The following is a 25240-nucleotide window of genomic DNA, read 5'->3' as shown; positions in this document are numbered from 1 at the left end:
TGTTATTAATCCTTTGTTTCTATTTTTTTAGTATCCACATGGAGCAGATTCATTGCCAATTGTTTGATTTATATATTTTTATACATTGAATTGTATTTTAGATAACTTTGTATTATTCATGTAAAGTTTTTTACAAGTAGATTAATTATGCATACAGCTGGATGTAAATGAGGCTTGCCCACTAGCTATTGGCTGTTATTTTACTACCAATTAGCCAATCACAGATCTATAGATGGTATATAGTGTGAGCATTTGTTTACGATCTATATTCCCTGAAGTGGCCTTTATAGTGCTACGAAACGCGTTGGAATTATACCTTTTATTGAGCAGTTATAGCCCGCAGTATTGTACTGGTACCCTGGCAACGTGATCGCTCTTTTTGCATTTTCCTGACTGATGCCGATATGGTAACGTCATCATTGCCCGCCGGCATTCAGTGTGTTGCCGCGAGGGATACAGCAGACGCTGTTCTGTGAGATTGCCAATACATGCTTCTAAGCAGATATGCTTTTAAGTAGAAATGTTTCAAGTAGAATATGAAGTTTAAAAAGGAAGGAAGACTATTGAATCACTCACTCATCTCATCTCTTCTCTTTCCTCAGGTAAAAACATATTCCAATTGTCTGTCTATCCTGATATCCTCCCCTGCTGTGTATTTAGTTCTATTTAGGTAAAAACATATTCCAATTGTCTGTCTATCCTGATATCCTCCCCTGCTGTGTATTTAGTTCTATTTAGGTAAAAACATATTCCAATTGCTGTTTATCCCGATATCCTCCCCTGCTGAGTATTTAGTTCTATTTAGGTAAAAACATGTTCCAATTGTCTGTCTATCCTGATATCCTCCCCTGCTGTGTATTTAGTTCTATTTAGGTAAAAACATATTCCAATTGTCTGTCTGTAAATCATCCCCCTACTGTCTTAATTTAATTCAGCTTTCACACTTGTGCAAGACAACACCCACCTTAGAAAAACCATTTGCTTTAGCTACCCTCACATGTGCTAATTAAGTTTGTTGTGCCAACCAGGAGACTTTCTAAAAGTATATAAGTAAACTCATAACAGCCACTGCTGCTTGCAGCCATGCTTCTAAGCAGATATGCTTCTAAGTAGAAATGTTTCAAGTAGAATATGAAGTTTAAAAAGGAAGTTCAAAAATAAGTGGAAAAGTGGAAATCACCTACTGCTTCTGATTCCTGCTTTTGATCTATGTTGGAAAAGAGGATATCATCTATCTAAGACTGCACATCTCAACACTTAACTATTGCTGTGATGCCGCCTTTATTTTTTATATTTGCTGCAACCTCACTTATTTTCAAATTATGCACTTCCTTCCACCAGCCTCCTTATGTTCTAACTATATTCATATATCTCCATCTCTCCTTTCTTCCCCACTTCTCAGTTCACATGAACTCCTTTCTTACCTGCGTCCTCTGTCACCACACAACTATACATCCTGCACTAAAACACACCCCTACAAATCATCCTCACACATTCTCTTTCTTTCCATGCTTCTCCTCCTTGCTTCTGGGGATATCTCTCCCAATCCTGGTCCCTGCCTTATTTCTACTTGCTCTCGTCCTCGCCTCCCACATGCAACTTCTACTCCTTCTGGTGTTAACCCCTCCAACTTCATACCCATCCCATGCCACCCTCCCTCCTCTCTCCCTTTCTCCTGTGCCCTTTGGAATGCTCGCTCCCTCTCTAACAAGTTCCTCTCTGTACATGACTTCTTTCTCTCTCACTCCCTGCTTCTCTTTGCTATAACTGAGACCTGGCTCACTCAGTCTGACTCTGCTCTGGAAGCTGCCCTCTCTTATGGTGGCCTTTCTTTCTCCCACACTCTGCGCCCTGATGGCAGGGGTGGAGGTGTGGGGCTCCTGCTCTCCTCTATCTGCCGTTACCGAACTCTTCCTATTCCCCCCTCTCTTGCTTTTCCCTCCTTTGAGGTTCACACTGTCCAGATCTTCTCTCCTCTCCCTGTCCACGTGGCTGTCATCTATCGCCCACCTACCTCTACTCATCCCCCCTCTGCCTTTCTCTCTCACTTTGAATCCTGGCTCTCTCTCTTTCTCTCCTCAGACTCTCCTGTTCTTCTCCTTGGGGACTTCAATTGCCACATTGATGACCCCTCTCTCCCTTGGGCTTCCCGCTTTCTTTCTCTAACCTCTTCTTTTGGCCTTCAACAGTGGACTGCAGCCAGCACCCACAAGGATGGCCACTACTTAGACCTGGTTTTCACTAAAAACTTCTCTCTCTCTGATTTCTCCATTTCCCCTTTTCCTCTCTCTGACCATCACCTCATCTCATTCTCTCTATCTCGCTTCTCCCCTTCTCCACCTCCATCTACCCCCCGGTTCTGCAGAAACCTGCGCTCTATTCACTTACCTGACTTTGAGTCCACTTTACACTCCTCCCTCTCCTCTCTAAGCTCTACTACAGACCCTGACAACCTGGTCAGGAACTACAACTCTGTCTTGTCCTCCTCTCTTGATCTACATGCCCCGCTTTCTCTCTGCCGCACTCACCCTTTTAACCCTAGACCCTTGTTAAATTCCCACACGCGCATGCTGCGTTCCTCCACTCGTTCCTCTGAACGCCTCTGGAGGAAATCTCATACTCTCGCAGACTTCCTTCACTACAAATTTATGCTATCCTGTTTCAACTCTGCCCTCTCGCAAGCTAAACAAGCCTACTTTTCTTCACTAATCAACATGCACAAGTCTAACCCACGCCGACTGTTCTCTGTCTTTGATACTCTACTCAAACCACCCTCAGCTGCCTCTCCTTCCTCCATCTCCGCTCAGGACTTTGCTGACTATTTTAAGGAAAAGGTGGAATCCATACGGCAGAACATCCCCTCTGTTTCTTCCTCCCATCCTACACCTCTTCCTAACTCTCCTCCTGCCTTCCTTGACTCTTTTTCCACTGTCTCACAGGAGGATGTGTCGCTGTTTATCGCCTCCTCTCCTTCTACCACTTGCCCTCTTGACCCCATTCCCTCCCATCTTCTAAAACCTCTTGCTCCTACTATAATCCCTATGCTCACACACATTTTTAACTCCTCCCTCTGCTCTGGAACCTTTCCATCCTCCTTCAAACATGCAACAGTCATACCATTACTCAAAAACAGCAAGCTTGACCCTACCTGTCTTTCTAACTATCGACCTGTCTCCCTCCTGCCTTTTGCCTCTAAACTCCTTGAACGTCTTTTATTCTCTCGCTTGCTCCATTTTCTCAACACCTATTCTCTCCTAGACCCTCTACAATCTGGCTTCCGCACTGCTCACTCCACAGAAACAGCCCTCACTAAAATAACTGACGACCTCAATGCTGCCAAAGACAGAGGTCATTACACTCTGCTCATATTACTCGACCTCTCTGCAGCATTTGACACCGTGGACCACCCTCTTCTCCTTCACATTCTCCATACTCTTGGCATTCAGAACAAAGCTCTATCCTGGATCTCATCCTACCTCTCCCATCGTACTTTCAGTGTCTCTTCTGCTAACACATCCTCCTCCTCTATTGATCTCTCTGTGGGGGTACCCCAGGGCTCTGTCCTGGGACCTCTTCTCTTTTCTCTGTATACACTCTCTCTAGGTGACCTAATAACATCTTTTCGGTTTAATTATCACCTCTATGCTGACAACACACAAATATATTTCTCAACACCCGACCTTACACCTGCTGTACAAACCAAAGTTTCTGAATGTCTCTCTGCTATATCTTCCTGGATGGCCCTCCACCGCCTTAAACTCAACATGGCTAAAACAGAGCTCCTCATACTTCCTCCCAAACCTGGCCCCACTACCTCCTTCCACATTACTGTTGGAACTACCATCATTCACCCAGTAGCCCAAGCACGCTGCCTAGGGGTCACACTCGACTCCTCTCTCACATTCGCCCCTCACATTCAAAACATTTCTAAAACCTGTCGCTTTTTCCTCCGCAATATAACAAAGATACGCCCTTTCCTCTGTTGCTCGACTGCTAAAACTCTGACTCAGGCCCTCATTCTCTCCCGTCTTGATTACTGTAACCTCCTGCTGTCGGCCTTCCTGCCTCTCACCTGTCTCCCCTACAATCTATCCTAAATGCTGCTGCCAGAATCACTCTACTCTTTCCTAGAACTGTCTCAGCATCTCCCCTCATGAAATCCCTCTCCTGGCTTCCGATCAAATCCCACATCTCACACTCCATTCTTCTCCTCACTTTTAAAGCTTTACACTCTTCTGCCCCTCCTTACATCTCAGCCCTAATTTCTCGTTATGCACCATCCAGACTCTTGCGTTCTTCTCAAGGATGTCTTCTTTCTACCCCCTTTGTATCTAAAGCACTCTCCCGCCTTAAACCTTTTTCACTGACTGCCCCACACCTCTGGAATGCCCTTCCCCTCAGTACCCGACTAGCACCCTCTCTATCCACCTTTAAGACCCACCTTAAGACACACTTGCTTAAAGAAGCATATAAATAGCACTGTGGCTATTCTGAACACATGGCACATAAAGCTTGGCCCCCTGCAGACGCACTTACCAGAACTCCCTCCTACTGTCTCTGTACGTTCTCCCTACCTACCAATTAGACTGTAAGCTCCTCAGAGCAGGGATTCCTCTTCCTTAATGTCTAAAGCATTTATTCCCATGATCTGTTATTTATATTATCTGTTATTTATTTGATTACCACATGTATTACTGCTGTGAAGCGCTATGTACATTAATGGCGCTATATAAATAAAGACATACAATACAATACATCAGCTACTCCTGATTTAAACGAAGCTCTGGACTCATTCTCTTTGACGGTGTGGACGATACTGTGGGACCCTCTGCATATACAGTGCAGCAGACGAGAGCACTGCAGGCTATCTGACTACAGAACCCTGGAATCAGGCTATCCGTCGCTGCTTCCCCGTGTGTCCCGGTGTCTGAGTGGTAACAGCTGTCATTGTTACAGTTAATGCTCGTTATACTTATATCTGATGTACGCAGAACCTTGAATTATTTTTAAATTATAAATTGTTCATTCATATTTCACGATGAGCGTTGTGCGCTGTTTTTTGTTTTGTTTTGTCTAGATTATCAGGGTCTTGGACCACCCTCATTACAGCAGCAGACGCTCCCTATATTCAATTGGTAACATAGTTACAGTATCTTTACTCACTTGGGTATTTAGTGGATATTTCATTATCACTATTCTTCACAATTGTTGGTTCATTATAGTTGCGCACTTGTATTGTTTTTTCTTTGTTTCAAGATACATGTAATAATCAAGTAAAATAAAGGACAAACAGACATACCATCTCTTAGATAGGGACCCAACCAATAAGTTCAAAATGGAACTATATTTGATACTGCGTGAGGGCCTAGATCATAAACACATTGGTAAAAAAGAATATGAATTTATGCATATAAAACACCTACCATAGCCACGTTCTACACACTCCCCAAAATACATAAAAACAAGGAAAGACCTCTGGGGAGACCCATAGTGTCAGGGAACAACAACCTCACAGAGAACAGCAGCAAATACCTTGACAAAATCTTAAGGCTGTTCGTCTTGGCATTACCGTCCTATATTAAGGACACCTTACTGAGATTGAATGGCATCTCCATAAACAGAAACACCTTATTAGTGACACTAGATGTGGAATCATTGTATTTAAGTATATTGCATACAAATGGGCTTCTGGCATGTAATTACTTTCTATCTACCCGACACTGTGGGTTCGTGGCACATAATAGATTTGTAATAAACTTATTACAGTTCGTGCTAATGCACAATTACTTTCTGTTCGATGACCTATTCTACAACCAGACCCAGGGCACAGCTATGAGGACATCTTGTGCCCCATCATATGCGAACTTGTACCTGGGCTGGTGGGAGGCCATCGTAGTGTTTAACGAAGAGAATATCAATTACTCTGAGCACATAGATCTGTGGCTCAGATTTAGTGATGATATTCTCCTGATCTGGAGCGGCCCGGAAGAGTTATTATTGGAATTTATTGGGGAATGAAATATTAATACCCTCAATCTGCGATTGACCTAAGAATACAGTAAATCTATGGTTACATTTCTAGATCTCATTATAACTAAAGACTCATCGAATGAGATTCAGACATCTGTATTCAGAAAGTCTACCTCTACAAACAATTTACTGTTGGCACAAAGCCAACATCCGAATTCATTGATAAAAGGGATACCAACAGGCCAATATTTCCGTTTGAGACGGAACTGTTCCACACTAAAAGATTTCAAAATACAATCAAGATTTAAAGGACAGATTCCTTGATAGAGGTTACTCTTTGAAAAATCTACAGAGGGCATATAACAGAGCTTTACATAGTGAAAGGGACACCCTACTAGCTCATAACATCAAAGCAGGGGACAATCAGATGAGATGTATTGGAACTTATAGTCACAGATGGCAAGACATCAAAAAAATATTTGCAAACCATTGGCATATCTTAAGATCTGACAGTGACTTGGCCTTGGTGCTAAAAGAAACACCACGTATCACAAGTAGAAGATATAAAAACCTCAAGCATGATCTTGTACATAGTCACCATCAAAAAAGGTCACAAAAAACATGGTTATCATCTCCACCCAAAGGTTGTTTTCCATGCAAATGCTGCAAGGCGTGCCAATATATTCAGTGAACAAAAACCTTTGCAAATGCAGATAACACCAAACAATTTGAGATAAGACATTTCATTAATTGCAAAACTTTTAATGTGATTTATCTCATCAGTTGTACGTGTGGCCTAAGATATGTAGGCAAAACCATTCGGGAACTAAGAAGACGCATACTGGAGCACATCAACTCTGTAATTAATAAAGCTGATACACCAGTAGCACGCCATATTAACTCAGCACATAATGGTGATCCCAGATGTCTCAGATTTGCTGGTATAGACCATCTTAAGAACAACATGCGAGGGGGTGATATTGACCAACAGCTTCTAAGACGTGAAGCCGAGTGGATATATCATTTAAAAACTCGATATCCATCAGGCTTAAATGAGGGATTCACGTTCACTCCATTTATATAAATTTTGTCGTCCATGTGGAACATCCTCCAAATAATCATCATGTAGTGGATTGTTGCTTTTAATAATTAAATCCATTGATCTACATTAACATCTGTACATGTGGTGGTATATAATTCTGGTGATCAATTACTAAGCTCTCATCATTCACACATCAGCCCACCATAACTGGATGGGACTGAACCAGTCAGTGTATTATACACATATGTATATAGTTACATAGTTGCATATAATTACATAGTAAAAAATGGGGTAGAGGACCCCAATCACCCGGCGCTACAGAGCTTTATAATAACCCACAATAATGAAAAAATAATAAAAAATGTAAGTATCTAACTGCTTATCAACCGGGTCACTTGATGTGAAAAATGCGTGCTTGAGGCTGTGTGCATAAATCCCCTAGATGGCACAAGGTGGCAGAGTTATGCAGAGTTGTAGGGGGGAGTCGTGAAACCACCCCCCTGACCTCTCCAGTCTCTCTGTACTAAATCATCCTATAATGCCTGGGGCAGCTCTCATGGGGCAGCAATGTTACTCACTGTGAATCCACCGGTTCTGTGTGCTCCAAGCTGATTGTGGTAAGCAGAGGAAGTATGCCTGTTCCGGTTGAGGAGAGGCAATTCAGCGGGCACCACGAGGCAGAAGAAAAAGTTGCTGAAGCTGGACTGTGCTGTATAACAATTCTTTAATAAGGCATGATTAAAAAGAGGGGGGACGCATACCCCTGCACCTCTAACGCGTTTCACCCGCAAAATGGGCTTTTTCAAAGAGAACATTACCCGTGCGCAGGTCATTGATATACCGGGAGTTAACCGGATGCGACGCCATCCAGCCAATGGGCTGTAAGTATGTCGCGAGCGGCATGATGGGTGCACTCTATCATTTAAAATGATGAATTTGATAACAAATATCATGCTGAATCATGTAATGCTTTGTTAGTCTAGTTATATTACAAAGTTGAAATGATGTCATTATATCTTTTATTTCTCTAATTGTAATTGATTACTATCTGATTGAACAATGATATAAACAAACTGTACCAATTATAACACAACTGTAATAGCTGTGTGTTTCAATATCATTAGAATATAACATTTATATATTGGAAATGTCTATTACCTCTGCCATTACTTGTTTTTACTTTTAATTAATTATTTTCAATTAATTCTGTTTTTTCATTTTTGCTTTCTACAATAATTTATACATATACTTTATGAAATGTATGTTTTCATATCATTTGTATTTTATTAACATTATATTGTTATATCATATTCGACACGTAGATTGTTCAAATGTTCTTTTAATTTTGTTTTGTTTTTAACCTTCCTGTCCCAACTGCGCATGACACTGATGCCCAGGGGTCCCGTGCGATTACCACCCAGCCTGGACTCAGTGTTCCATCATGCAGCTTGCGGCAAGCCATTAGCTCATTGGCTGGATGACGTCACTTCCGGTTCATTCCGTGTGGACGCCGTCAGGCAGTGGGCTTGGCATCCCATCATGCCGCTCGCGACATACTTACAGCCCATTGGCTGGATGGCGTCGCATCCGGTTAACTCCCGGTATATCAATGACCTGCGCACGGGTAATGTTCTCTTTGAAAAAGCCCATTTTGCGGGTGAAACGCGTTAGAGGTGCAGGGGTATGCGTCCCCCCTCTTTTTAATCATGCCTTATTAAAGAATTGTTATACAGCACAGTCCAGCTTCAGCAACTTTTTCTTCTGCCTCGTGGTGCCCGCTGAATTGCCTCTCCTCAACCGGAACAGGCATACTTCCTATAATTACATAGTAGATGAGGTTGAAAAAAGACAAAGGTCCATCAAGTTCAACCTATGCTAAATTTAGACAACAGATACTTTATCCTATATCTATACTTACTTATTGATCCAGAGGAAGGCAAACAAAAAACCCCATTAAGGGGAAAAATTAATTCCTTCCTGACTCCAAAAATTTGCAATCGGATTAATCCCTGGATCAACCTCCTTCCCATGTATACTTATTTGGTATATCCCTGTATACCTTTCCCATCTAAAAAGATGTCCAACCTTTTTTTGAACAAATCTATTGTTTCTGCCATCACAGTCCCCATGGGTAATGAATTTCACATTTTAACTGCCCTTACTGTAAAGAACCCTTTCCTTTGTTGCTGGTGAAATTTCCTTTCCTCCAACCTTAAGGGATGGCCCCGAGTCCTTAGTACTGCCCGTGGGATGAATAGTTCTTTTGAAAGCTCCTTTATTGTCCCTGAATATATTTGTATATAGTTATCATATCCCCTCTTAGACGCCTCTTTTCTAATGTAAATAAATCTAATTTAGCTAGCCTCTCCTCATAAGTTAGATTGTCCATCCCCTTTATTAATTTGGTGGCTCTTCTCTGCACTTTCTCTAGTTCCATAATGTATTTTCTTAGGATTGGTGCCCAAAATTGTACTCCATATTCAAGGTGTGGTCTTACTAATGCTTTGTAAAGGGGCATAATTATGTTTACTTCCTTTCCATCCATTGCCCGTTTGATGCAAGATAAGACCTTGTTTGCATTTGCAGCTACTACATGACATTGGGCACTATTGCTAAGCCTGCAGTCTACAAGCATTCCCCCAATACTGCTGCGGCAGCTTTTATTCTAACACATCGCCGTTTTTTCCCTGGCTTTTTCATGGAATGCGACGCACTTCACCTAGTGCATGCCGCGTTCATTTTGAGTTCCCAGCCACGGATCATGCGCGGCTGACGCGCGGTTGATGCGTTTATTGAGAATGGTTCGGATTTAATAGGTTGCAATTCTTTGCGTGTCCGCCAGATGGCAGATATTCATGAATTGTAATGCGCATGCGCTTCAGTAATGTGTCGACTTGCAGGTGTTCCGTTTAAAAAAGATACCACAGTGTGCTATTGTAACTTGGCCTTGAGACTGAAGGAAGAGGTTGCAAAAATGTATCAATTTAGGCTTTTCATATTAAAGAAAGACAAAGACCAGTTTCGGTTACAGTATTGTCCTGAGATCCGGCCGCCATGAGTGTTCAAGTGCAGCCCGCTTTCCAAAAACCTGACAGAAGTTACGCGTATTTGATATGGGCCGCGATTAATGCAACAGAGGATAAGATGGCAACAGTTGTTCAAATTTATCAGTATTTTGTCGAAAACTATGGCTTTTACAAATTTTCGCCAGCTCCTCATACGTGGAAACGTGCAATAAGGAAAAGGTTATGTAGCGATCCCTGTTTTTATCGTATTGAGCCACAATTTGTTGGAGGGTATTGGTGTGTATCACCGGCTTTTTCCTGTATCTATGATCATGATGACGGCAAAAGGCAAAGGGTCGTGTTAAAACCAACTAAGAAACGACAGTCGCTGCCAAGCAATGCACCAGCACCAGCTTCCAATGACGGTCCCACCGTCGGTGACAACCTTGAGCCTGAGCCGGATTTCACGTGCAGTTTCGATCAAGCTTGCATGTACCTAAGCAATTTCCAGCCTCATCAGCTGACTACAGGTGGACTAGTCCCGCTGCAAACTATCGACGTGGATGATCAAGAACGCTAGACTGGCAGTGGACCAGCGCCAGCTGAATGGGAAATTCTATGTGAGTATTGTTGCCGTATTATTTTCTGTGTTTCTTTTATTTTGACAATACAGTATCAATATCGGTGCGATTCAAAAGTCAAGCAATTCTCCTGTAGGCAATATTATTGGCTGAGCGGCTTCTACAGTACTGTACTGCAGATACTAAACTACTGTATTGGTGGAACGCTAGGCGCATGCGCATTGGAACCTTCTTGAAACGCATACTGTATGCGTGTCATTACATCGACGGTAGGCGCATGCACATGTGAACAGGAGACGCCCTCCGAGAAAATTATTGGTGGGACTGGCTGGGAACTTCTTTAGGGGGCTGACCATTACAGTAAAACCTTTCCTTTTGTTTTTCCTCAGAAAAGAAAACGGCTAATGGAGGGATTTCGATGGATAATATCGCTTTGTGTAACAATGCCTGCTGAATTGGATTTAAAAAACCACGTACCGGAGTCCACAGTTTAGCGGCCGTAGTTATTGATTAGGATAGAATACTGTAATACTGTACCTGAAACAGTATGCTGATGTTTTCCGGCCGTACAGTATACTGTACAATACTTTTTTATATACAGTACAGTATACTGTGTAATAAACCCGAAAAAATAAAAACTATGCATTTATTCTACATGTATCATATACATTATGTGTCTTCTACAGTATACAGTGCCAGTACATACAGTACAATACAGTTTGTGTCTTCTATTTTTTTTTAATACTGTAGGCATACTGCGCATGCCTACAGTATATAGTGCAATATGCCTCGACATTCGAGAAACAATGTATTTTGTTACAGTAGCAAAGGAGCAAATGGAACAATGTAAATGAAATCAACATGTTCTTTTATTGGTGGAGTAAGTACAAAAACATTTATTTACAAATACTGTACAATGTAGAAACATTTTAAGTGCACAGCAATTCAAAACATCAACAGGTGTATGGTTTACTGCTACAGTTGTGAAAACATTTATGTCAGTCAGTATGGTTTACAGTCACATGTTTTAAAAACAAATTCTTTATTCATAAAATAAGCAAAACGCAACATCTCCTTTATTAAAGAACGGCAGGTCCTGTCCTGTGTGTGGACAGCAAGTTAAAACATTTCTGTATAAATACAAGTAAAAAAACACACAACATCTCCTTTATTTAAGTACAGCAGGTCAAAACATGTAGAGTACAATACAGTTCAGCACATCAGTATGGTCTTACTGTACCTGTGATTACAAAAAAAACTTTATTCATAAAATACAGTATACAAACGAAACATCTCCTTTATTAAAGAAACATATACAGTACAGTGGGATGGTGTGCAAAACTGTCAGTCAGACCTGCACCACTACAGTCCTCGAGGGCAGCAAACAGGGCAGCTTTTCAGGACAACCTTGAAAACCGTGCCTGTTTGTGGCCTCCAGGGACTGGAATTGTGGAGGTCCTGTGTGTGTGGACAGCAAGTTAAAACATTTCTGTATAAATACAAGTAAAAAAACACACAACAACATCTCCTTTATTTAAGTACAGCAGGTCAAATCATGTAGAGTACAATACAGTTCAGCACAACAGTATGGTCTTACAGAAAGTCCTCCACATTGTCCGTCCATGGCCGATTCCTTGCATGGCGCAAAACGCCATTAATGCAGTCTCGAAAGCCTTTCATTACAGGATCTGTAATTGGATTAAAGCGCTGCATTTCATCCTGAATGTTCTTTCTTAAATTGACAGGAAGCGCCTTTTAAACGCGATTTCCTTCGTAGTTCACTTTAAAGGCCCAGTCGCAGTACAACGTGTAGGGAACATGGTGCTTAAAAAGTAACAAGGCATACTTGTGGGGTGCACCAGCACTCTTCACCCTATACTTCTCCCTGAGCGCCGGTGGCAGATCGCACAGGGTGTTGTTGGGCACCGTATCGATGCGAGCAAATGTAGGTCTTTTGGGAGCGGGTGTGCTGGAGGCGACGGGCGATGGTAGGTTGTCTGGGAGGAAGCTTTCCTCCGGTCTTGGTCGCCGTGTTGTCTCCTAGCGTGGTCTTGACAGGGTTTTCATGTCCTCCTCAACGTCATACATGTACACTACATCTTCTGGTGGAGGGGGTGCGCTTGGTGATGGAAGGGGGTTGAAGGTCCCATTCATCACATCCATGTCATCCCCCTGCTCCAGCGTCGGGGAAACAGGGGCATTAACACAGAGCAAATAATGTATGCCCGCTATGTCAGCCTCTATCTTCTCCATCCGTCAATCCAGCCGTTGATCCATATCTAGCATCCGTTGATCCATATGTTGCATCCGTTAATCCATATGTAGCATCCGTTGCTCCACATTTAGCATTGTCTCCAGAAGCAGATCTATCTTTGCTAGCACAATAGAATTCCCGGGGAGATCCACAGTTATCCCATTCAGCATCCGGTCTAACGAGCTGCTTCTTGTGCATGGCGTGTGAACATCTGGGTGGATGGGTGCAACGGAGGATGAGATGTGGGTTCCATGGAGAGAAGCGGCAGCGACGTCGAAGAAGAGTGGAGGAGGTGACCTGTGGATATCCGGTAGAGGAGAAGCGGCAGCGTCGTCGAAGAGGGATGGAGAAAGTGACCTTTGGATTTCCGGGCGAGAAGCAGAGTCGTCTAAGAGCAAAGGAGAAAGTGACCCGTGGATTTCAGAGGCAGCGTCATCGGATAGACCTGGAGAAGATTGCCTGTGGGTTTCCATGAGGGCGGCGGCAGCGTCAAGGACGAGGGGTGGAGAAGACGGGATGAAGATTTCCGGGACAGCGGCGGCAGAGTCGTCGAAGCGTATGTGAGGAAGTGGTCTGTGGGTTCAATGGGTTGGCTGCCAATTGTTTTGCGTCGAGAGTACATCACCGTATATCTTCTTGACATAATAAGGCTGACGTCTATGAAAACCCTTAGCCTTTGGGGTCAGCAGAAGGTTTTCTTTATTGGCCTTAGCCTGTCGCTTTTGCCTTGGCGTGGAAACGGCAACCGCCTTTCGCTTTTTCTGCTTGACAGGCACGGCAGAGGCGAGTGGGTTCCTGCGTCCGTAGAATCGGGGTTGCTCCATGGAAGCAGGTGGCACAATGCAGTATCTGGACAAGGGCAAGTTCAGATAAAGATCATCGAGTGGTGGGCTATGCAAAGTGTGTAACCTTTTATGCATGGCGACCAGGTACAGGTGTTGAAAGTGGGCGTACTCTAATGTGAGTCATTACCGTATAAATACACCATCCATTTTGTGGATTCACTGCACATTGAATACACATCGCCTAAACATCGAATATACATTCTTGTGTTTGTATTTCTTTCTACTCGCAGCAATGCCTGTTAAAAAGATTTCCAAGGAGCTCAGCATGCGAATTAAGGTCATGTACACGAGCGGACACCGAATTGCTGTTATCCAACACTGGTTAGCTACTTCTGGCATCGTTGTGCCAGCAACCACCGTGAGCTATCATGCTCACGGAAAAAACAGAGGACGCAAAAGGGCACCAAGGGTAACTAACGCGTAAGTATATTTATACAACTTAAAAAAAATTAATTTTAATTTAAATCTAATATTTTTGTTATTTCTGTTGATTTATATTACAACAGTATATATATATTTTGTATATTTATATTTATATCAGTACAGTATATTTATTTTGTATATTTATATTACAACAGTATATATATTTTGTATATTTATATTTATATCAGTACAGTATATATATATTTTGTATATTTATATTTATATTACAACAGTATATATATTTTGTATATTTATATCAGTACAGTATATATATTTTGTATATTTATATTTATATTACAACAGTATATATATTTTGTATATTTATATCAGTACAGTATATATATTTTGTATATTTATATTACAACAGTATATATATTTTGTATATTTATATTTATATTACAACAGTATATATATTTTGTATATTTATATCAGTACAGTATATATATTTTGTATATTTATATTACAACAGTATATATATTTTGTATACTTATATCAGTACAGTATATATATTTTGTATATTTATATTTATATTACAACAGTACAGGCATACCCTGCTTTAACATACGCAATGGGACTGGAGCATGTATGTAAAGTGAAAATGTACTTAAAGTGAAGCACTGCCTTTTTTCCACTTTACAATGCATGTACTGTACTGCAATCGTCATATATGTGCATAAGTGATGTAATTAATGCATTTGTAACCAAAATAAATACAGCAGGCTTTATTCAAATGAAATGAATGGGAGCAAGCAAGGAGGCGAGAGGCGCGCACGCGGGTCAGTACTGTATAGCAGCTCTCTCCTTCTCGCAGTCTCTCCCTCCTTCTCTCTGTCTCTCTCACTCAGTCTCTCTCTCTCACTCAGTCTCTCTCTCTCACTCAGTCTCTCTCTCTCACTCAGTCTCTCTCTCTCACTCAGTCTCTCTCTCTCACTCAGTCTCTCTCTCTCACTCAGTCTCTCTCTCACTCAGTCTCTCTCACTCACTCAGTCAGTCTCTCTCACTCAGTCAGTCATGCACTCAGTCTCACACAAACACATGCACTCAGTCACGCACTCAGTCACGCACTCAGTCACACACTGTCACACACTGTCACTCAATCACTCAGTCACTGAGTCACACACTGTCACTCAGTCACACACAGTCACTCAGTCACACACAGTCACTCAGTCACACACTCAGTCACACACTCAGTCACACAGTCACACACACAGTCACTCAGTCACACACAGTCACTCAGTCACTCAGTCACACACACACACAGTCACTCACTCAGTGTCACACTCACACAGTCACACAGTCACACACACACACACAGTCACTCAGACACTCAGTCACACACACACACACAAGCAAAGATTGCAGCAGAAGATCTTCTCCTTCCCCTCACTGTTGCTCCGTAGTTCACATCACATGCAAAGCTTTGCAGAGCTGGGAGGAGGGAGGAGGGGGAGGAGGAGAGCGGAGGAAGCATAGTCACGGGCGGAATCACTGGTTTAGCTGCTGCTTTATGGAGCGTGAGTGCAGGGGGAACGGAGACAGATGGGAGGGGGAACAGAGACAGATGGGAGGGGGAATGGAGACAGATTCTGAAATGAAATATAGCATGCATGCTGTGTGTACAAGTAATAAGATCTCACAAGTAAGTAAGGAGATAAACACGCTGACACGCATTACTGCATGTCTGGGTGCCCAGAGACTTTGATTCATTCTGTGGACATTTGATTTATTTTCCCCATCCCAGTAAGTGTTTTATTGACTATAATTGTGAATATTGTGTGTGTCTTAAAAGGAAATAAATTACAATTTATTTTGCCCATCTTGTGTGCTCAATCCAGAATCCCGGTATTATTTGTTTTTTAAGACCTGGTCTACGGTGACAGGCTTATCAATGTGAAATCGTTATTCATATACACTACCAATGCTGTGGTTTGTGTGGCAATTTTGTTGAAAAATTATTTCTGTTTTTCAACCTATTTAAAAGTTCTCCATATTAAAATTAGAGGTGTGAAAAATTTACGCGAATGAACTATATTTGGACAATCACAAACCTGGAAAGTCTTCCAAATATGTCACAATTCTCAAAAAGAAACCCAAGTTTAATTATTTTACTAAGTAGCCATTTGCCCCAAACTGCACATAGTGATGGTGTGAGCAGCCTATTACTATCCCAAGGGAGTTATTTTCCACTTGCTCCATTGAGTACTCACCTAAGACTTGATGACTACAGTATATTGATCAGGGTTTTTCAACTAGTTCTCCAAAGAGCCAGATCAGAAAACATTTTGGAGTAGAAGGGCAACAGGCTTATTGTTATGTAAATTTAGATGCATTTAAATATTTCCAAAATAATATATTTCAAAATGTTGCAAGCATTTTTAACATCTGTACCATATATATTTACATTACATTAACTCACGTGTGAAATATTGCACTTCGCTGCTTAAGCAACCATTATGAAATTAGCAGGAGCAGAGTCCAGAGGCCACAACAATGTCCTTCTTGGTACAAATTTGGCCTGTGAGGCTGCTAATTTACAAACTCTAATATAGATACTATCATTACTTTTAACACACCAATGGCACACACAATAGCATGTATTTAGATGTCAACTTTAATTCACAACACTACAAAATGTTAATTGTTTAAAATTCAAAGATATTTTCAGAAAGATAAAATATGTATTCTGGTTTAAAGTATATTTAAAGAAGGCTTTACTACACTAAGCAGGGACTCCTCTTGCTTAATGTCTAAAGCACTTATTCCCATGATCTGTTATTTATATTATCTGTTATTTATTTGATTACCAATGTAGAGGGGTTTAAGGCTGCACACCACAATATATGAATAAATACATACAGTTTACCGGTGCTGCTGGTTCAAGGAAGTACCTGCCAGGAAATTCCAAAGTACACTGAGGAAAAAAGAGAGATCCAGCGCTCCACGGATTTCAAGATAATGAATTTATTGTGTGGCACAATAAATTCATTATCTTGAAATCCGTGGAGCGCTGGATCTCTCTTTTTTCCTCATTTATTTGATTACCACATGTATTACTGCTGTGAAGCGCTATGTACATTAATGGCGCTATATAAATAAAGACATACAATACAGTATGATACTAAAATTAATCAATTACAGTAATTAAGTTATACTAAAAAAAAAAAATAGACTTACCCCACAATATTGTTGGCCAACCATCCTGTTGTGCACACAGTAAAGGAACATTCCAATACAGCTTGTCTCAGTTCTTCAGCTGTGGCTAACCGTGATCCCACTGCAGCACATGATCCCTGAGCTGTTGCAAGATCAAAGGCTTGAGTGCCATTCTTGGACTCCAAAGTGAACAGTTTTCCTGCATCACACACAAATACACTTGAATTAGATGTATTGTTACAAACACATCAGGGTATTTTCACCAAAATAAGATAGCAATTATTCATTAGCCTATTATAAGAGGCCAACTTGGAGGAGGGAAAAATCCCTCTCCTTAAGTAGTTTCTTCAGAAATAGCATCTCTGATTGTAGAATGGCTATAAAAAAAAAAAAATATTTACAGGTATGGACAATTTTACATTAGCTTTCATTTTGCACTTGAAGTGTTCACTATGTTTTGTTTTTATTTTGTTAATAACAGTATGTTGGAATAAAACACAATGGACGTATGTATATATATATCCACGCACACATATGTATCCACACACACTTAGTTGTGCTACAAACTCTCACATTTCCACACCCACCCACACCATTTATATCCCCTCTCACTCCAGACACACCTTGTGTAGAGCACAGTTTATACTGTGGGCTCTCCATTCATTTTTATTCACACTGATACACATACACACTCTTTCTTCACTTGCTTTCAGTTACCCTTTGACACCTCCAGCCATAAATCTCATCCACACCAGGGGAAGGACCAGCACAGATAACATTCCAAGAGACACTGTTTTTAAGTAATCCTTGCTTCATTCATTGTAACATCGCCGGAAGAAGAGATCAGTGTATCTCGAAAGCTCGCACAAATAAAAGCATTTCGTTAGCCACAGAACGGTGTCATCTATTTATTTTTTGATTTTATATATATATATATATATATATATATATATATATATATATATATATATATATATCTGTAGTAATCTGAAAATGTTTTAGTTACATCAGCCCATCACGTGTTGCAAATAGAAGCACTTAATGCACAGATTTTAGAGATATGCTGTATTAAATATCAGTACGTATTTGTGTCAATGCAAATGGTGCACATGTATCAAGGCAATAGTCATGCAATTCTGGAGAATAACACTGCACCATATGTATCAAAGAAAATAGCATTTAATTCATTTTTATTTTCATATACATCTGCAGACATGTGGCAAATTGCACATAATATCATGCCTTAGTGGCTATAAACACTACATTGAGGTGTATTGGGAAACAAGACACACACCCCCTCCCTGTCCTTTTAGTACCCCAACAAATGTGGTATGCTCTGGAAGGCTGCAACTTTGCCCTCGAGTTTAGAATACACTTTCAATGTTACATAAACATGTTATTTAGTTTAAGATCTGAGGCTTGTCTTTACAACCCTTAAAGGTTTTTTCTTGTCGATAAAAAATATCTAAGAAAGCATATAAGGTAGTGAAAAAGCAAGACAAACATTGTTTTATTATACACGTCTTTAAAATAAATATAACCCCAACATCTGCTACATAGAACTGTAAATTGTTTGAATGAGAGGCCGCATTCACACGCTACCTGCCTGAAACAGACACTCCTATGTGCTAACTCCTATGTGACACTCGTGTGTGTGCTCCTTGAATACTACTTTGTAGCAGAAATAAACGGCATTGAACTTTCAGAGTAAGGATCAGTTAAAAAAAATAAAATAAAAAAAGGAATGAGGTGCTTTAACTTTTATTTTTAAAATTGAAATGCAATCTACTTACCTTCAGCTTGCACCAGGACAAAATAAAAGAATAACATAGATCCAATGTACTGCAGCAGGGCGATAATACTTGTTAATTGGTGCAAATGAGCCATTTCGTGATAATGATACAGATCCAGCGTTATCAATGGCTTGATCAATCGGAAATATTTCTATATTACTCTTTCTCCCCTTTATTTTACTGTGCCCCACTCTTTATTATAATACTGCCCAAATTCGCTCTCTTTATCTGAGTTATATATGTATATATAAGTACCTTTTATATGCCTTTTTCTCTCCTTTCTTTCTTCTCCCTTATTCTCTTTTCCTATAACGTTATAACTTTTTCTATCCCACTCACTCTATTTCTCTTCCACTTTCTCTCTCAATCTGCTCAATTGAGTACTTATCAAAAAGTAACTCCTGAAAGTGTCTGTAAAAAGGGAAAGCAACGACAGAGATCGTTCAGTTGCAGCTCCTCGAAGAAAAAAAAAGTCCTGACAGATGACTCCGGGAAAGCGGTTTTATCCAGCCCAGAAAAGCAAAGCAGTGCAAATCTTATAAGCCTTGTGTGAAATATCACATGTATTTGTCAGAAAAACAGTATACAGTAAAACGCACATGAAGAAGAGAGGAGACAGGTAAGAACTGAGAGAGAATAATCAGTAGTGATGCGTGGGGGGAACAAGAGAAGAGGGGTGGGAGGGACAAGAGAAGAGGGGTGGGGGGGACAAGAGAAGAGGGGTGGGAGGGACAAGAGAAGAGGGGTGGGGGGACAAGAGAAGAGGGGTGGGGGGACAAGAGAAGAGGGGTGGGGGGACAAGAGAAGAGGGGTGGGGGGACAAGAGAAGAGGGGTGGGGGGGACAAGAGAAGAGGGGTGGGAGGGACAAGAGAAGAGGAGTGGGAGGGAAAGATCTATGGGTCCCTGGAGCAGTTCAGATACCCTGTTTGGAAGGCTCACAAAGTACTGTAAGCGAGGAAGAAACCAACTTGCGGTGAGACCCAGCCCTTGGGTTTACTCTTTCAATGCTGGAGGGAGGGGAGATACAAGATTTTGCTCATTGGTGTGGGTAAAAGCAATCTGCAAACCACCATGTTTGAACCGCTTTGTTAACAATTCAAAGCATTCCTTTAGCAATAAATGGGGTTGAGTTTTGAAGGTCCACAGCAGCACATTTTAATATGTTGCGGAAAAATGCGTGTATGATAAATTAAAATATCTGAAATTATTCGTTAAAATGTTGATGCTTTATGTCAATGTTATTTTTTACAGTTTCAAACCGCAAACACTCAATTTTCCTCAGTGTATTCAGGTATAATACAACAGATGATTACAAAGTATGTGGATTTGGACAAGGGAATTATATTTCAGTGCAATGATCCTGATTGCAGTTTAAGACTTCAGTATGGTCTGGCGGGCAGTGATGCTAACAATGAAGGAAATCGTCTGTCAAGGAGAGATACCCATTCCAGATGAGTGAGGCATTGATGGGGCTATATAATCAAAGTCTCCCAGCTGCAAATGTTCCACAAAAAAACTGCACAAGGGGAGAACATCACAATTGAAACCAATGTATTTTTCTTGATTGGTATATCTGGTACAGAGATTTAATACCATTTTTGCCCCTGTTCTGCCACAAGGAGACTTTGATCAATTAACCCATTGTTATAGCTGTGTGTGTAAAGCATGTTAAAGGCTGCATTTCGAAGCCTGATCAATTTCATTATGTGGTGCATCTCACTAATTCAGGGGTTTATTGCAGGTTGTGAATGTGATACCTTTTAATGCACAATCACCCTTTTTCAAGTACCAGTGTATAGCTGCCAAAATCAAGTAACACAAATGAATTCGATTAAGGTGGCTTTATAGTTCCCCTGCAGAAATTATATTTTTTACATATAATAATCTAGTTTCCAACCATTAAGTATCTCTGTATATTGAATTCTCTAAAGCTGCTAATGCTTAAAAAAAAAAAAAAGAAGCTTTAAAGGAGTGGGATTACAGTATTTCACGCCAACAACCTAACTACTTTCAAACGAATGGAACTAAAATATATCCATAATGATGAAGACACCCCCTGTATATTGAATAGGGGCCTAAAGATGTGAAACTTGACAGGTCTGTACAATGTGATTTCACCATTATATGTGGGCAATGCTCCATTTCATTCTCATCTTTTGTTTTAAAGCCTCCAAATCTCAGTTACTAGAGTCATTACACCTTGGCTCTTATTTCACTTATTTCAGCTGCTCAAAAAAATGATATGATAACAATGATTAATATTATTGACATAATTGGCATTATGACCCTGATCACATACAGTATTTCATTGTAAAATCTAACACTGACATTTTATATCAAATACTAGTGTACAAAAGAAATGTGGTTTAATTTGTCGTATACACACGTTACAAATACCAAATTTCTGGCAGACTGTTTGCACATTTACAGAAGTATTGCAAGTTTAATTTACTATACTTTTTAGACAGGACTGTATGCAGTGCATCCCTCTTTATATAATTATCTATACTGTATCCAAAGGACTAAAAATACATTCTGGACAAGCTACCCGCCTATCAGCACAAGCTCCTCACCCCTACCACATGCAGCACTTATCATCTGAGATCTGACTCCAAAAGACTGTTGATTGTCCCAAAATTCAACAAAGTATCGGACCGCTCCTCCTTCTCTTACCGTGCACCCCACAACAGGAACAATCTACCGGAGACTCTCACAAGCTGCCACCAGTATACGTTCTTTCAAAACTAAAGCTTTCTCATTTGTATCTGGTCTGTAACTGTTACATACACATATAATATATATTATCTTTAACTGTGCATTTAATGTCTTGTATATATTGTATAACCCCATTCACTTAATCTAACTATGTATTTGTAACCATGAATTTGTCATCATAACTCTATGCCCAGGACATACTTGAAAACGAGATTACACTCGTATTAATTCCTGGTAAAATATTTTATAAATAAATTAAATAAACAAGCAAGTATGTTTTATGCATATTTGAACATTCTTCCCAGCACAAAAAAGCAGAGTAAGATACAGATTATCCTCTGGAAAGGCGAATCAAGTTCTTTAAAATCCAGAGCAAACATAAAATTTACAATGCACAAGAGACAAAAAGAGAACAAAATGGACTTGTTAACCATGAATTAGTTCAGTATATGACCCTTGTGAATATCACTTTCTTAGCTCTTCAATGCAGGGTTACATATAGGGTACATTATCTCCATGCTGCACAAAAAATACTGCAACATTCCTATTGAAATCCTTAGTTTGTTAACTCTACCGGGTAAGGATTATGCTTCCAAGCATCTGAGTTTGTGTGCTGCACATGCAGTATTGTTTTACAATTCGCTGAATTATTTTCTACTTTTGTAAAGGGTTGCATACTCTATTGGAGATTCAGTACATATAAATAAAAATGTGCATGCAATGGGACTTTTTTCAGTATTTGTTTTGTTTGGTTATCTGGGTTTGGTTATTCCTTCTCAAGCTTGTTTTTGTACAATACCTGTGTAAATGAGAGTATAATTAGGAAGAATAGTTACTTGCATTTAAAATATTTAAACAGGTATAAAAGCATGTTTTTTGTTACTTGTAGTACAGTATTTCTAATCTTCACGGGATGTTATTTGCTAATGGTTTGAAAACTATGTTCTAGCATTGAGCGCCAACACATATTCATGTGTTAAATTTGGAAATGATTCATTTTACAGAACAAATAGAAGAGGGTAAAGGTGTATTTGTAATGCATTCATGGAAGTTAAATTTAGGAATGATGGCAAAGAAATGGTATGCAAGAAGCAAAGTGGCTTGTTAGTGCACCCTCTTTCTAAACTTGGAGAGAGTACATACAGAACTCAATAATCCTTTTTATGTCTACTGGTAGTGGGACTCATTTGGTAACTTAGATGTACACAAATAAATGATAGTTTAGACATTGATAGGAAACACACTGTCAATTACTTAAGATTTAGTTGTTCCCAGTGTATTTTAAAAAGTAGTCAATGGGGAATTTGGGCCATAAACAGCCTGATCTGCCACTTTGGCTTATACAAAATAAGTCCCAAAAAATCCAAATAATATAAATACTGGCTACGGTGCCAGTATCGGTATTGGTACAAGTCTTGTGAAGAAAGATGGCTATTGATTTGTCGGAATGTGGCGAATTGGAATCTGTGGTTTTTTTCTATACTGGATGGGTTGTATCTCCATGAGCGGTTACTAATTCTTTACCTTTACTCATTACGATATGTAATACATACTTTTTTTTAAGGGAATGGTTTGCAGAGAAACAGCTGTCATGCAATAAGTGAGAACGTTCTTTCTGTGGCAACTGAGTCCTGCTGCTTTGTAAATTCATATACATATCCTCAACTTTTGTACATAGCAACAAATACTGCTGCAACGGCATTCATAGGACAGGTGCACAACAGTCCTATAATGCAGGCATAAAGTGTTGAACAAGATACCACAACTAAACACAAAAGGATCAAGTAATTATCATGTTTAATGAGAAATATATAGATCATAAAGTAGCAATTGGGCACCAACGTTTTGGTCCTCATGGACATCATGGTCCTCGGGGCTAAAGGGAGAGAAAGTGAAGGGAAATTAATCTTAAATACCACCACAGCATAAGTGAGGACTACCACATGTGAGACCATCACTGTCCTCTAGGGGCTGAAAAGGGCAGCTATAGGACTTTTGCAGTGCAGAGTTAATTCTTCAAAGAGAAACCATCAGCTGCTAACTAATAAAACTAATCAGCCTGCTCTGAATAGTCAGGAAGTGCTTTAAAAAACTGAAAGCTGTCATGCACAGAGAGGCTATTTTCCCCAGAGAAGGGGGGAGATAGGAGTGCTCCCCAGCTGCGGAAGCTGGTAAAAGAGGGACCTACAAGGAGTTTTTCTGGGCTTTGGTGGGGCCGAGTTCCCCTAAGATGGAAAGGACGCAAGGCCTGTGCTGAAGCAGGGACGTCTGCTCCGGAGGACTTGTAAAAAGATAAGCAAAAACCCTTTGTTATTGCAGTGTACAAAGACTGTATAGATTGTTGCATTTGCCAGGGCATGTTTTAGTTGGGAACTAGTATAGTTGGCCAGCGGGCTTTAGAGAGGGCTGAAGACAAGTCAGTTAGTTTCTCTAACTGGAATAGGATTTTATTTTATTATTTGTTTTTCTTAAAGGGACGTTGGGTCTGTTGTATGATTTAATCCCTGTAAATAAACCCTGCATAGAAAATACAGTGTTTCCGGCCTCAAATTGGTACAAAAGAGACTGCAACTTGGTGTGTGCATCACAATATGGCGGAGTTTAATGCAGGCAGTCAAAAAGGCACTGAGTAGCGGAAACTGTGGGTTTGAAGATAAATGCAGGGATTTAAAATGGCGGCCCAACTGAAGTGAAAAGCTAGCAAAGTTTGTCCCACTGTGTATGACCAGTTGTGCTTAAAGCATACACAGAGAATGTGTGAAGTATGGATGCAATAGCACACAGAAGTCAGTAGATGAAGATATGTTAAGACACTGAACTCAAGCATAAAGAAAAAATTTATTTTGCTTAAGCAAGTGAATTTACAGCTAGCAAGTGCTGAGTGTAAAGTTTGCCGGCCGGGTATGAAATGGTTGCTGTGTAAAGCTAATGCCTTTTGCTGAAGTGAGTGACTTTGCAGCTAGCAAATGATGTGTGTAAAGTTTGCCCTGTCTGGTATAAAAGATAGTGAAAATGGATTTCTGCAAAGATGTTGCCCTAAGAAGAACTGAGAAGGTTCAAACATTGTAAAGCAAGTACAACTCATGTGTTGTGTAAAATCTGCCCCGTTGGGTGTGGAAAAAAAGGGGAATTTTAAAATGGCTGACGTCAAATGTTTGTGGTGCAGTGTACGTAACCATACAAAACAGTGTTCCTTCAGGCCATACGATTCTGATGATGACTCATACGTGGCCTCAGGAAGAGAGCCGCACCCGCAGATGAAAGCTGCAGAAGTGACTAGCGTCCAGAGCACCGGTCCCCATAACCTTGGAGTCAATGCCCAGGAATTTGGAGCCATGTCGGCTAAAAGGAAACCAGGTGACTTTATAAAGGATTTAGTATGCTGGGTCTGTTAGGAACCAGGTCACCTGGGAGAAGTGTGTCCCCAAAGTCTCTAAATTAAACCGTGGCAACAACTG

General features: G+C 40.5%; 1 protein-coding gene across 1 annotated transcript in view; it reads right to left on the bottom strand.

Moving 5' to 3' along the window:
* Positions 1-19571, bottom strand: part of SUSD5 (sushi domain containing 5) — a 355951-nt gene extending 336380 nt beyond the window's left edge. The window contains exons 1-2 of the mRNA XM_075586342.1: positions 19067-19571; positions 17295-17472 (exon numbers count right to left, since the gene is read on the bottom strand). Of these exons, the coding sequence (XP_075442457.1) occupies positions 17295-17472; positions 19067-19160 (272 nt within the window). The 5' untranslated portion in view covers positions 19161-19571. The remainder of the gene's footprint in view (positions 1-17294; positions 17473-19066) is intronic.
* Positions 19572-25240: the final 5669 nt, after the last annotated feature.

The sequence above is a fragment of the Ascaphus truei genome, chromosome 2 (assembly GCF_040206685.1).
Source record: "Ascaphus truei isolate aAscTru1 chromosome 2, aAscTru1.hap1, whole genome shotgun sequence".
Lineage (NCBI taxonomy): Eukaryota > Metazoa > Chordata > Amphibia > Anura > Ascaphidae > Ascaphus > Ascaphus truei.
This window is presented reverse-complemented; position numbering and strand designations above follow the sequence as displayed.